Here is a 14,922-nt window from a genome sequence, read left to right as displayed (position 1 = left end):
CTCCCCCTTTTCATCAAATAACAGCAAGTTTTTTCGTTCGGGGTATTGATTGCATTTTTAAGTGTTTGACGATTGTTATCTGCAAAATTTAATAACAAGGTAGATTGAAAAGTATATTCTACTTCCTGCCATTTATGCTCCTTGTTTAGCTTTTATGCTACGTTTGTAGAAAATGAAAGCCAGAATGCAAAACTGATTGATGCACGTGCTCTCATATGCACAAAATGCAGCAGTTTAGGTTATGAATGCTTCAGGAGAACTCATGAGAGCAAGCAGAGCAAACAGAAAGCTAGATGTGCTTCACACACAAAGTCTTAGTGAACACTGACCTGATTATACAGGTTTGTAACTTATTTTTTTAATACAGATTTGAGATTCAGTTCAACTGAGAATGTCCCTTTAAAAGTTTCCAAATGATGCGTGACCCATGCTGCCACCCCACCTTCTTTTCCCTGATTAGAAAAGGGAAAGGGTGTATTGAAGATAACACTGAGGATACTTTCCAAATGACTAGAGGAAAAGAAAGAACAAGGAGAAGGGATCATTAAGATGATAAATGAAAGCTGGGTTTGCTGTTATTACAGGTTGTGTTGCTTTTTCTCAAGGGGAGTGAAGGGGGAGGGGATGTACCATTTCCTGTTGGAGAAACTATAATCAGCTATAGAACATTTGCAGTTTTAGGAAAAAAAGGTCCTGACTGTGCTACTGTACAAAGATTGAAGTGGCAAACTGAAGGTTCATATTGAAACGATAACGACTTTGTGGCGAAACAGAACACAACATGTCATTTCCTAAGAACTTGTAGGAGGCCTAATAAAAGATGCCAAGATGTTTGTTTGCATAACGATGATTGATGACCCCAATAAAGGCTGCAAATTGTGAAGAGAAACACATCTAAATTCATCTTAAATTTGGATTTAATCTATTGCTCTTCCTGTTATTAAGGCTAATATTCTGTTACCTAACTGGTCTTTGAAACCCTAGTTTCTCCAGAACTTGGTGTAATGGAATAATTTGGTATATAAGTGGGATATTCTGCGTAATTCTTAAATTCTGTAATCTCTTTCAAACAGTATCAAAAGAAATATATTTTGGAATGGGGGGGAAACTGCATGACTAGTGTTCTTCAAGATGCCAAGAATTGTGCAGGAACTTTATGATTTGGAAACTGAGCCTCCATCACCTCAAGTGATGTTCAAAGAAGAGGAAACCCCACAGCAAGGTGACATAGAAAGTTGGTGTCCCAGAACCTCTTATATTTCATTACCTGCATTAGCCAAAGAAGCACATGAGCACCTCTTCTGTAAACAGGGCTCTGCACTGATTTTCTGCACTTGTGCAGGTGGTTGAAGAATGGAATCTTGACTCAAAGTGGAAAATTTTAAAGACCTCTTGTTTTACTTCTTCTAATTTTTTGCTTTTCTCTGATGTGTTCAGAGTCCCCCCTCTTTCTCACAGTCTCTTCCTAATTGAAAAAATATGTTTACCCATTTAAAGAGAAATAATACAGTTGCAACCCATATGAACAACAGCAGCCAACATAAAGCACTTGACCTCTAAAATTGAATTTTGTCAAAAGTCAAGGAACAAAGAATTTTTTAGACATTAGAGAAGCAAGTAAAAACAAAATGTTTATAACAGAACCTTTTGGATTCCCATATATTTTGAGGAAGTCTCATGAGGATTTCTACATTTACAAGATTTCAGTACAACGCTTGTTTATCTGTAGATATGATACAGTGCAAGGTGTTCATCTCTGTCTTCTTAGTTGCCGTGACCAGTGTATATTCAGATGATAAAATTGACACAATCTTACTATTTTTGAATGAAAGCTGTTTGTCACTTTGTCACACCAGCCACAGACGATTGAGAAGTACAACTGGGATATTCATCCGAGCTTCTTGGTCCTTCTACACTAGACTGAAAGCTTTCAAGCGACAATCCTTTTATATAGGTTTCTGGTGCTTTGTGCGTTTTCTCAGGCCTTTCTTCAAAACTGCAATGTTTCCTTTCCGAAGAGTTTTTGGACTGCAAGGTGCAAGGTAACAGGAAAGCCTAGACAGTGCAGAGAGAAGAGGTTATCTGTTCTTCTAGTTTACCGGTGCTTTCTCCAAAATTCAAGTTTGAAATATTAAGTTTGGAATTAATGTTTAGATCACCTGTGCTAGTTCAGCTATCCCTACTCATGCTGCTGTTGTCTTTTGGATAATGTGATAAATTCATAATGTAAGAAGATACTAAGAAGGCATAGCAATTTTTTTCTATCATCAGTGCTATGCACTCTTTTTTATAGGAAAAATTTAACAACCAAGTCATGCAATGAGTATGCCAAACAAGACTTCAGTTAAGGTGATCTAAATGCCTGGCATGATTTGACACACAAAAAAATGGACAAACGCCAATTATTCCTCATAAGTCAATTACATCTCTCTTGGGCTCTTAAATAAAAGCATTCTAATCAGCTGTCAAGCCAGGAACCAGTGCAGGAAGTTACCTCCATAACATATAGGACCAGAGACAAATTGTTTCCCAGACTCCTTGCTGTTTGCACACTGTCCAGACGGTAAATTGCAGGTCTAATCCTCTCACCTTATCTTCCAGATATTCCAGCACTTTTCTACCAGTCCTGCCTGACTCCTCAGGCATACAGTTGTAGAGCAGTGGCTGAGTACAGAATGTCTTTGCATCCTTGGGAGAGGGGAAAATTATAAACCGTATGAGTCAAAGCTAGGTGCTTGAGGACCTGATTTATTCTGCATCCTTTTGGAAAGAAAAGGAAAAACATTTTCTGCTTCTGAATCAATTGGCTTTTGAAAATTAATAAATCTGTTGTTATCCACTCATGCTGCTGGGTGACCTGTTTTTATTGTACACTGATGTGCAATAAAATAAAAAAAGGCGATACTGTGAAGGAAAACTCAGAGGCCTTATTTGAATGCATAACCAAGTTTGTTTACTTTGAAAGAACAATAACAATGTAATGAACGTCTGGTGCAGAGTTAAGTACATCCTTGTCCAAATTTGATTTATGTGATCGTTTCTGGATGTTAACTCAACCATTGTTAACATAACCTCCATCATTTTTATATTCATGGTGGCTGTGGGCTCGCGCTAGCGCAGCAATGTGAAAGAAATCTGAAAGAAAACTGGTAGCAGTTCCTAGTGCAGGAAACCTCTTTCCCTGAAATAACAGAGGTTGGGGTGTAGTGAGCCGTAGATCATGTTAAGGCGAGCAGATCTGTGTAACTGGAGGAACTTTGTTAGGAGAGAGAAGGCAACCATTGATTCCTGTAGCTTATTAACCTCTTGAGGGCCACGTGCAGTATCCAGACATCATCCATGGTCTGACAGTGCGTATACGTGATGTGGCTATCGAATTACATAAAGAAAAATGCAACCACTTTTGCTGCCTGCTAAAACACATCAGGAGATAAGCTGTGAGCTCAGGCCACCTGTGTTTTTGAAGGTAGAAGTTAAGCTTTGTGAGGAATGCTTATACGGACGCTTCTGTAAATGTGTATGTAATTCATACAATATGTCTATGTAATTCATACACTAACTTTGTTCATTATACAAAGAAGGGTTTCTCCAACCACTGTGCTAGGCAGTAACTCCACAGGATATGAGAACGGGCATCTTTTAAGAGATACAGATGATGCTTTTTTTAGGTAAACAAAACATTCAGAAGTTGCCACAATGATTAAAGATAAACACAGTTCTCAAGGGAAGTTTTATGGGTATAAACAAAAGACATTCTTGTTCGTCTTTCACGTTCATTTCAAAATTGCACGTAATTGGTAAATGCTTCCCATGTGAGCCTTGCAGCTTGTGTTCTTTAACTAGATAATGTAGCATATGTTTTAGTACCCATAGTTCACAATTGACGTTCAGTGATATCTGCAATTATATTTTTGATTCATTTACTTGTAATTCAATTTAACCTAATTAGAAATAGCTATCAATAACTCTTATGTTTCAGAGTCACTGTATGACTTACATCAGGTGTCATCATCGAAATTTTATATTTACAATTTAAATTGAAATTTACAGTTGTCAATAAAGAAGTGGTGTGTTCAGCATATTACTATAAGTCATTCACATAAACCCTTAATTTCATCTTAAAACTGCATCTTGATTTTGTGTCAGCTGGTGGATCCCATATGCTGGGAATGGCTCTTCGCTGCTGGGAGATTCAGGTACAACTGCTGAGCCGAGGACAGAATTTGAGCATTCACTCTCAGCTGCTTCACCTTTTGCTCTTCTTTTTTAATCGTCCTTTTTCTCTCAACTTCATATGGCTGTGCTTTTCTTTTTTGTTTGACACTGATTTTGGGAGGGGAAAGAGAAAATGCTGATGAGATTATAATAGTTTGGGGTGTGTTGTGCTCGGAGAGGGGCAGAGTCTTAGTCCAATTTTATGCAAGACACCATCATAATAAGATACATTATTGTGGATGGCATAATAATCTTTATGGGTCATAGTAATCATCTGACAGTCCTGTGATTCATAGACAAATCAGTTATTACTAAAATGACCCAAAGGATGTGATTTTAACATGATATCCTTTAAGTCAACATCCAGAGTTTGCATGTGGATAGCCTGCAGTGTGGGATTCGGGCTGTTCTGTCAAGAGCCCAGTTTTGAAAATGCATTTCCTACTGTTCTTTATCAGTATTATGAACTCCTTCCCTTATGAATGAAAATATAGGGCGACAGATTACTGTGGGTGATCTTTTTTGCATAATATGTTGTAATACAGTGGTCATCTGAAGCAGCAAGTCATCTTTCAGAGGTGCTGTCTGCCGATGATTAAATTTCAGTTGAGACCTGTGACAACCCTACGGAGCAACGTGACAAAGCAGTGGCAGCAAGTTTGATGGTTCAATTCAGAAAATATGTTTCACAATAACAAATTATTTATTTCAACCTGAAGTGTTTGTGGTTTGGTAAGTATCATTTGTGCTACTGAAATAAACTGGTAATCCAAAGGATAAAATGATAGCCACTTCATAATCCAACGTATGGCTGCTTGTTGGGACTCGGGCCAAACCTTCACCTTCAGATCATCCACAGCAACTCTATGTGTGAGTTTTAAAGACAATTTAGGGCACCATAGGTGGTAATTTCAGTCACCTGTCTTAAACAGAAAAAACAGATATTAACTTAGATAAAAATTAGTTGGAGCAACTACTCATTTTTAGTGTACAAAAGGGAAGTTTTCTGTACTTTAAAATTTAAACTTATTACCTGAAAGCAGTGATGGTTTGGGGACAAAGATGGAATTAGGAGAGTTGGGAAGTCGAGAAACAGCTGACACAAGTTTAAAAAGTGAATTAATTTTAAGAGTGTTTTGTTATCCAGGAATTAAACTGAATGCCAGCTGCTTCTTAGCAGCACTATATAAACGAAAAGAAATGCAAAAACAAGTCTACTGGTTCCTCCACATGTCACTGTTACTGGGTAACTGTTAGCACTTACGTTAGTCACTCCTTCAACGGGCCATGAAATTGTTCCAGCTTTTAAAATGTGTGAGAGAATTAAGGCAGGTGCTGGCACATCATAAATGAAAATCTAACCTTCAGGCTGGTACAGTACTGACATTGTTACTGTTTGCATTCTTGAAAACACATGGTTTGTCAAGTTGCAATAAAATTATTTTGTGCTTTTGTATGATTAAAACTCAATGGGGTCGTTGGGCTGCCCACAGGAAGTGTGAGACTTACAGTTATAAGAAAATATATTAATTATTGATACTCAGTATGTAAGTATGTATTTTTTTGTTGTTGTTACTGACTTTGTGTCACTCAATAGCTGTCGGATTAGTTAAGGAAGAAACTTGCTACAGAAGGTGCTCACACATGTGCTGTTGGAGAAATCAAATACTGAACCATCTATGAACCAAAAAAACCATAATGACTTCTCTGGAAAACCTCTCAGAATAATAATACTCATAAAACCAGCATACAACGTCATATTTTAATTTCACAGCAGAACAAATGCTCAGCATTTTTTCATAAAAAGAAAAAGCAGAATAGAGAGAGTCATCTTCAGTCCATGGATATTTTTCCTGAGCTCTTACTTAAACCTGAAATCCAGTGAATTGCTATGTGGCTCCTTATCTCAAGCAATCATTACTGTTCTCTCAAAGGAGTTCTTGATCTTCAGTTTCTTACAAGGTTCCTCTTATGAATAAAACTGTGTTGAATCTTACTGCCTTTGAACAACTGTCCGGTTTCTGTCCTCCCTTTTTCCAAAACTTATACTAGACTACAGAATGAAAACATGACAACTGTACATGAGGTTCTGTTAAAAGTTCAGATGAAATTACCTAAGTCATTATCAGTTTTAGGAAGCCTGCATATTTTTCTTACTAACAATAAGGTAATTTAATTACTCTAATTACTGATTTAATCACTGTATAAAAACTGCCTTGGTTTTTGTGTCACATTTAGCCCTATATGAAAATCTCCTAATACATCATTAGGGAATTAGAATTATCCTGGTACCGAGTGAAAAGAACGTGTTCTTTTGTGTAACCAGAAATGCATGTATTGCCTGAATATACTTGCTTTCCTAATTGTAGAACTAAAATATTTTCTTCATTTATAATTTGTCTTAATCTGTAGGAAGGACAGCAGGCAATAGAATAGGATTATTAACCTATTCTTACTTCTTTCTCTCTTTTCTCTCATTTTTCAAAAGTGAGTCATATATTTGTGCTTTCAAACTGTATTTTGAGGTCTCTTTTGGTGTCACTTTTTTGGTTTCATCGCCAAGATCACCTTGTATGCTAGTGCTATGCAATTTTCGTATATTCCAGTGACACTCCTGTGAGGTAGCAAGGTAATGCTATTTTCAATTGTATAGCTAGGGAACAGCAGCACAGAAGAGTAAGAGCAGCTTTCCCGTACCTAACTCTGCCTAGTCATTTAGGCTCCCTGTAGACATCCACAGTTAGGTGATATATCACCCCCCCAGTGACTTAGCCTGGATCACATTAAAGTCTGTTGCAGGCAGTGTACTGAACTCAGATCTTCCAAGTCCTATGTTAGTACTCTTTTTACTGGAATGTATTTGCTTTCTGAAATAAACAAATGTATTATGCTGAAGTATAGGGATTTGAATACTGCTTCTTCATGTGGATTGGCAAGAAGCATGAAATTTTGATTTTTGTATCACTATTGTAAAGTTTTTGCTATTTCTCTTATTAAATAGGTGAGAATGTCATCCTTCAACTTGGATTTCATGGTTTCTGTACTGATTGCTTTTCACAGATACTACACTCTCAGGGGAAATCGGCACCAAGAAGAAAGTGAAAAGACTGTTAAGTTTCCAGAGGTATTTCCATGCATCCCGGTTACTGCGTGGAATTGTACCACAAGCCTCTCTGTACCTACTGGATGAGGACTACCTTGGGCAAGCAAGGGTAAGATGGGTCTCCAGATCTCCATTTCTTCTAATAATATTCCAGAGAGTGTCAGTTTTGTTTCAGTCCTCAGATAAACAAATGTATGGCTGATGTTTCTTAAATGACCTACGTTACTTGCCTGCCTCACAGCAAACAGACTGTCCATTCCTCTTTTATGGTTACAGCTTTAAAGGCTTAGTCTCAAAGCAACAAGAAAATGTCTAAATCTATTCAGCATTTTCAGATTCTGTCAACTGAAATTATAATCTGGATTTATTAAAGGATGAAGGATCCCTGGCTGAGTTACTGATTTAAGTGCAGCCTCGACACAGTATTTAGTTCATCTGCTTGAAAAAAGACAGCTGTCTCTCAGCTGGTATGGAGCAGCTATTAGGCAACCCATGATAGCTCTCCGTAATGGCAAAGGCTAGGAAGCAGGGAACATTCACTGCAAAGAACTTCACAATAATCAAAATATAATTCTCTTATTTTGCAGCTCTTATACTTGCTTTGAATGGTATGTTCTAACAAAACTTGCACAACTGATGGCATTGGGATTATGTGCCTAGGCAATTTTTATTCTCTGCAAGAGAAGATTATGTGCCAGGTGTTAGAAAGTAATGAAGAATCCAGAACTGGTTTGAATATAGACTGAGCGATGGGAGTGAATGCACATTTCATTCACACATATGCCATTGTAGATCATACAGTTAGTCCAGACTCAGTCTCTTGACTGAACTGATGTAGCTGTAAAACCACTGTATATGGTGGTAATGATGGATTCTTCTGCATGGCTGAGTGGGCTCCACAGAAGCACTGTATCCAAGTTTATAAAAGCTATTCCTATGTATTGGTTTGTTTAGCAAAATGTGATTCATATTCACCATGAGAGCTAAGACTGTGTTTTACTGTAATAAAAACCTAAGAGAATTTGTACTGAATTGATTTGGGGACATGAAAGAACAATAAAAAAGTTGTGCAGTAAAAGGGAATATTTTGATAATATTTTGTTTTATATTATTCCATGTTTTGAGCTCCATTTAGAAGGTATTTTTAGTGTCAAGTTCAAAACCTCCTCAGTTAAAAGTGCAAGTGGTATTTTATGCAGTATAGCTAAATTTGGTTCCTGATGTCTGATATTTCAAACACATCTCTATACCTTTCCCAAACAAAACTTTAAAGCTGCAGCAACCAATCCTGTGATTGATTAATGTGGAATAATAATTTAAATCTGCTTTACAGTTTGACATATCAGTCACTTGGCTTTTCATATTTGTTTTCTTCTAGCATATGCTATCCAAAGTGGGAATGTGGGATTTTGACATTTTCTTATTTGACCGCTTGACAAATGGTAGGTAATTTTTTTAAAGTTTTTATTGTAATATCTCTCATATATGACTATTCTAAAAATCCTGAATTAATTAATTGCTAAACATTTCCAGTTTAGATTACTGAAGAGAAATTGGACACAGTTAACTTCTCTTAAAATCATAGCCTTGAACATTTTCAAGGTTGTTCTTCAACTATAGGATGATGTTTAAAGTGTGTTTTTGTATTAATCTAATCTCCTACATTTGTTATGGTCACCTTTTCAAGGAGGTGTTTCAGTTTCCTTTATCTGGGAAATTCCAAAGGTACTTTAAATATACCTATTAGATACATTGGTCGGTAATTCCAGACCTCAGTCTGGAATAATCAATCAGTCGATTTCTATCAACATGCCTCATGGTTTAACCCCAGCCAGCAGGTAAGCACCCCACAGCCGCTCGATCACTCCCCCCACGCAGTGGGATGGGGAAGAGAATTGGAAAAAAACCCAAAACTTGTGGGTTGAGATAAAGACAGTTTAATAGAACAGAAAGGAAGGAAAATAATGATAATAATACTACTAATAAAATGACAATAATAATACTAAAAGAATTAAAATATACAAAGCAAGTGATGCACAATGCAATTGCTCACCACTCGCCGACTGATGCCCAGTTAGTTCCTGAGCAGCAATCTACCCCTCGCGGCCCACTCCCCCCAGTTTATATACAGGGCATGATGTCACATGGTATGGAATATTCCTTTGGCCAGTTTGGGTCAGCTGTCCTGGCTGTGTCCCCTCCCAGCTTCTTGTGCCCCTCCAGCCTTCTTGCTGGCTGGGCATGAGAAGCTGAAAAATCCTTGCCTTAGTATAAACACTACTTAGCAAGAACTAAAAACATCAGTGTGTTATCAACATTGTTCTCACACTAAATCCAAAACACTGCACTATACCAGCTACTAGGAAGAAAATTAACTCTATCCTAGCCAAAACCAGGACAACATGAAATACCTTTAACTGAAGATACCCTTGCTTCTGTTCAGCAGGAAAAATTAGGAAATTCATTAAGACAGTAAAAATCTGTGAAATATTTTGTCTAAATATATGCCTATAACACCACACCCCCCCCAATGTCTAGGCAATACCTCTTGATCAGGTAACTGCTGAAGAGGGTCATGATCACACCTTTCTCCTTTCTGTATTGCTCATAGGAATGAGATCCCTCATTCCTCACCCCCAATCTAATTAGGTTTGGCTGGGGCAGAAAGTGTAGAAAAAAATTGGTTTAGAGGGTAATTCAGCTGAGTGACTGGCAGTGAAGAGTGGAAAGGACTGCAAATGGTAAGGGAAACAAAAGCATAATTCTTCCAAATTACCTTTCTGCACCCCTGCTCAGTAGTCAAAGGCCAAATAAGTTTCCATGTCCTCTTCATACGTATATTTGTTTTCTTTCCTGAGTTACATTAAATGAGAAAACACTCCCCTCAAACATTGTTTATACATTGTATGGGTTGGTTGGTTTGGGGTTTTTTTTCTAACTTTTCTGGAAACATTGCTGCTGAATTATGCAGTGCAAACTTTTTAAAATACTGTGTGTATGTATAGTTGATCATATAATACTAGTTAGGCTCAATTTTTCCAGTGTTCCCAGTATTGGATTCACAGTCAGGCCAGCGTAACATTACAGTGGGACTTGAGACCGTAAATCCTGCAACTCATTTCTCCTGTCTGCATCATCATTATGAGATGCAATTGTAGCTGAGCTAGGTATGTGGCTTAATTACATTTGTACGGCCATCTGTAAAGTAAAAAATTTAATTACAAACTGCTGGTTTCTCAGTAATTAATTAATTAATTTGTACAGTATGGCAAACTGAAGTGGCAGAAAAGCCATTCTCCTTTCTGTCATTTCTGGAGGTAGACCTGGATTATGAAGATGGTGTGGTTCTCAAACAAGCCTGTCAAAAGATTTCCAGTTAAAACCACGTCAGTTCACCTTCTGTGTCATGTTGAAACAGCAAATGTGAATTCATGGCATCTAGACAGAGGAATGGCACTCCACTGGTACAGCCATACCATCAAATCTTGATTATATATAGGAGTAATTTATATAAGCTATTTTTGAGTATATGAGTGTCATCTAAGCTCAGATGATAGGAGCTAAGGTGGTAGGAGCTGACTAATAGTTAGGAAATTACCAAGATTTTTAGTCTTGCTTGGTTTGTAACTACATGTTAAGGGAATCTAAGAGTTGTTCCTTTCTGCTTTTAGGAAACAGTCTTGTAACACTGCTTTGTCACCTCTTCAATGTGCATGGACTTATTCACCATTTCCAGTTAGATATGGTTACATTACACAGGTTTTTAGGTAAGTAAGTAAGTGCTCACCTCAAAGCTATCTTTAAATGCAGTTTATAGCATAAGTAGGGCATCAAAGAAGGCACTGCCTTGGTCTGCGTTTCTATGTGAAATCATGATGTTGTTGCAAATATTTCAGTAAAATATTTCTGGATATATATTAGCATACAATTAACAGACACTCAGGTACTTGGTTCAGTATCTATTAAGTCAATGGAGGGACTTCAAAAGGCTCTGCATTGGACTGAAGGATCCCAGTACCACAATTACACTGGTGATTTAAAAAAAAGTATGCCATGCAGAGATGTGGCTGGCCGAGTAGGCCCACACAGACAGACAGACATTGCAGAACCTACCCGTGCATAGTACAATTGTGGTGCAGTGTAATTATTTTAGTGACTAATAGACCACTGAGACCCAGGGCAGTTAAAAGCTTATGTGCAAAATTTAACAAATTATATCAAGCTGTCTGCACTGAATAGTGTTGATGAAAGCCCCTGCTGCTGTTACTGCCAACAGAAATATTAGCCCCATGCTGTCAGTGAACCAAAAGAAGAAATTGGCCAAAATCAATTACTTTTTGCATCATGTTTTGAATGCAGCTGAATGCCGGTTTGTTAGGCTGTCAGGCGGAGTTTCCAAGGCAGGGTCTCTTCTTTAAGACTGCCTAATTGTCGCTTCTGGAAAGCATTCCTCCAGTGTGGAGACAGACAAAATCTCTCTGCTGTTTCTAACTCCTGTGAGCAGCCATGAATGGGACACTCAGGTAATTAGAGCTAGTGGTACTCAGGGTTTAAAGGATTGCCCACTGTAACTTCAGATGCTTGTGGAGCTGGAAACAAAGTGAAGGCTAGGACCTTCTTTGGCGTTCCCCATGCTGGAGATGAGTGCCATGGGAAATTTGCCCATTACCTTTCTGTTTGATTAATTTGAGAGTGTCTAGGCGAGCGGTTTGGGCAAGATCACGTGCAGCTTCCAGTGTTCACGTGGTGTTGCCCCGAGACCACATACTGGTGCAGGCACTGCTGCAAGGAACAGATGAGTGTGAAGCACACACCTCGATGATTTTCTGTGTGAGTGGAAGCTGACAGTTAAAAGGTTGGTGCTCCTGGTCCAGGTGGACCAGTTGCAGCACTGCAAACTAAAACAAGAGGGACTGGTATTTTAAAATGAACACATAGATGTGACTGAAATTATCACAGAAGATTTTGCTCTGAATATCTCAGTGCTGTATCTTTTGATTCTCCGCCTGGAGGATATAGGAATGCCTTTGACTGTAGTTAGTCACTCAAATAACAAATGATGCCAGGATATCAGGGCCTCACCCCCTGCTGCTGTAAAATAGGTGGTACTGCCTTAGTGACATATTACTCCCCTATGACAGCAGCCTAAATAATTACACTCCGTTGTGGATAAATTTGCCTCTCTTCCTTATTTATTTTACTCCTGAATGAGAGCCTTCACTAAGGCAAGAAAGAGTTGATTTATGAACTAGACCCAGTATATCCCCTTGGGCCTCACAAATCCTTTCATGCATTTTTTTCTCTAAAGGTATCCCAGTAAGAGCACCAGTCTAAGTAAGCTACAGCTATTTGAAGAAACTCCTTAGGCAGCTGACTGTAAAACCTCAAATTGTATTTTAAATCCAGTTCCCACTTGTGGCCATGGCATTCAGAGACAAAAGGATCTTTGTTTTCTGTTTTGGTTCCCAGTTATGGTTCAAGAAGATTACCATAGCCAAAACCCATACCACAATGCTGTCCATGCTGCTGATGTCACACAAGCTATGCACTGCTATCTGAGGGAGCCTAAGGTAATGACAACCTTTCACACTGATGTTGCTTTCAGATAATTCTCAAATTTTTTTTCCCGGGATTGAAAAAGAAAAACACAAAACAAAAAGCTGTTTTTAGATAGTGGAAAATGATTGTGTGCTTGAAGTCAGCAACAAGTCAGTAGCAGTCAGCTACAGATTACAGACATTTCAAACAAGCTACTGGAGTCACTTCTCATCATGCAGGCGACGTATCAAAGTGCTGTCGTATGAGCTCCAGCTATCACGACCGTGTGTACCAGTCGCCCACCAGTGGCTGCAGTCCTCCCATCAAAGCCAGCAGAAGGCAACGCGTGCCCGTGCATCAGTCACCTCAGGGCATAAGTGCCTCACATCAATGTTTAAAAATACCTAACTGGGCAGTGCAACACCAGAAAAGGGGAAAACGGTCCCTTCGGCTGGGTCTGTTGCAAGGGTATCCTCTGCACGAGTGAACAGCAGCTTTTGACTGCTGCAGCAAGCCCTCACCATGTGAGGGTGTGACGTTGCTTTATGTGTTACTGGAAGGCACTGTAATACTGTAATGCTGAGCCACAGCATATTTGCTGTGGCTGAGCCATAAGAATATAACTAATCTTTCCTGGCTTGAGTTAAATGAAAGGAAGTTCTGCTAGAATTAGCAAATTGTTAGACCAGAATATAGTAATGGTAAGTGAGGACAGGAGCAGGCCCCAGCTTTCCTGTATTTCCATCTCCTGCAAGATCTCCAAGTCCCTTCTGTCTAGAAGTGCAGAGGACAGCCAACATCCAGAATCTGTACCATACTGCTCTTCATTTCTCATCTCAGGATGGTTCTTTCAGCTCGTAGACCTGTACTCTGTCGGGCTGGTAATAACTACCTCACTCTCAGAAACAGAAAATGCTAAGACTTCCTATTTTTTTTTCCAATGATAACAAAATTTGCTTCTGAATGATAAGCTGTGTAGAGGAAAAAAATCTGGGCAGGTTTTCAAACTTGGATGTCTGAAGTTAGAAAGGTAAATTATGTTCTCTAATAAAATACCTATATTTGAACTGAGATATCTAACAGCCAAGTTTGAAATTTCAGAAATTTATAAACTCTGCATTTTACAACACAGTGCTGTGCTAGAAAAATGAAGCCTGATGTATTGTTGGTATTACGAAATACTGTGTGAGGCAGAGCTCTTATCGTGTATGCTAACATATGCCAATTTGCAATTTACTTTTTTAAACTGAATCTTTTAGACTATGCTCAAGCACTTCTATAACAACAATCCTTATATTGCCATGAATGATAGAGGTAAGAAATACAAACTGTAATAAAATATGAGTATATAGTCTGATATCTTTATAGATGTTTGTTCAACAATCACCTTAAAAACGTTGTTCACTTTATTTATTTTGTATTTGACATTCGTGTACAAATGCCTACAAAACTGAGCAATGCCATGATATCAGCTGGTTTGTTTATTTGCCAAAAGGGGAAAAAAAAAGTGTTTACTGTTCATGTTCTTGTTGTGATTAACGCGTGTGATTCAGCTTGCCAACTTCCTCACCCCATCGGACATCATGCTCGGACTGCTAGCTGCTGCGGCTCATGACGTGGATCATCCAGGGGTCAACCAACCCTTTCTGATCAAAACTAAACACCACCTTGCCAGCCTGTACCAGGTAAAACGGCTCATCCGTAGAGTCTGGACAGTTTCAGTTAAGCTCCTCACTGGGTGTCTCTTCTTACAGCAAAGCTGATACACGTGAGAAAGAAGGTGAAAATGTCAGATTTTGTTGAGGACATTTAAGCCAAATCAGTTGCCTGGGTTATTTCTGCTGTAGATCATCTCGGGTAAGGAACTGTGGGTAGGAGATTTAAAATCACAGCGAGACAATTTGTACTTCATCTTCCTTCAGTGAGCAAGTAAGCAGCAGGCATGTTCTAAATTGGCGTTGCATTAAAAGAAACTTTTGCTTCATGTGGCTCTAATAAAATTAAACACTTAATGAATACTGCAATTTAAAAAAAAAAAAAATAGAAGACACAGGAAACCAAAGGAA

The 14,922-nt window shown here is 38.4% G+C and overlaps 1 protein-coding gene across 3 annotated transcripts in view; it reads left to right on the top strand.

Annotated features, from left to right (window-relative positions):
- Positions 1-14,922, top strand: part of PDE7B (phosphodiesterase 7B) — a 185,088-nt gene that overhangs the window by 151,340 nt on the left and 18,826 nt on the right. For all 3 annotated transcript variants that reach the window (XM_050893639.1, XM_050893640.1, XM_050893638.1), the window contains 5 exons: positions 7,276-7,427; positions 8,697-8,760; positions 10,990-11,085; positions 12,788-12,888; positions 14,410-14,541. In XM_050893639.1, coding sequence (XP_050749596.1) covers positions 7,276-7,427; positions 8,697-8,760; positions 10,990-11,085; positions 12,788-12,888; positions 14,410-14,541 — 545 coding nt within the window. The remainder of the gene's footprint in view (positions 1-7,275; positions 7,428-8,696; positions 8,761-10,989; positions 11,086-12,787; positions 12,889-14,409; positions 14,542-14,922) is intronic.

Source organism: Gymnogyps californianus, chromosome 3 (assembly GCF_018139145.2).
Source record: "Gymnogyps californianus isolate 813 chromosome 3, ASM1813914v2, whole genome shotgun sequence".
Classification (NCBI taxonomy): domain Eukaryota; kingdom Metazoa; phylum Chordata; class Aves; order Accipitriformes; family Cathartidae; genus Gymnogyps; species Gymnogyps californianus.
This window is presented reverse-complemented; position numbering and strand designations above follow the sequence as displayed.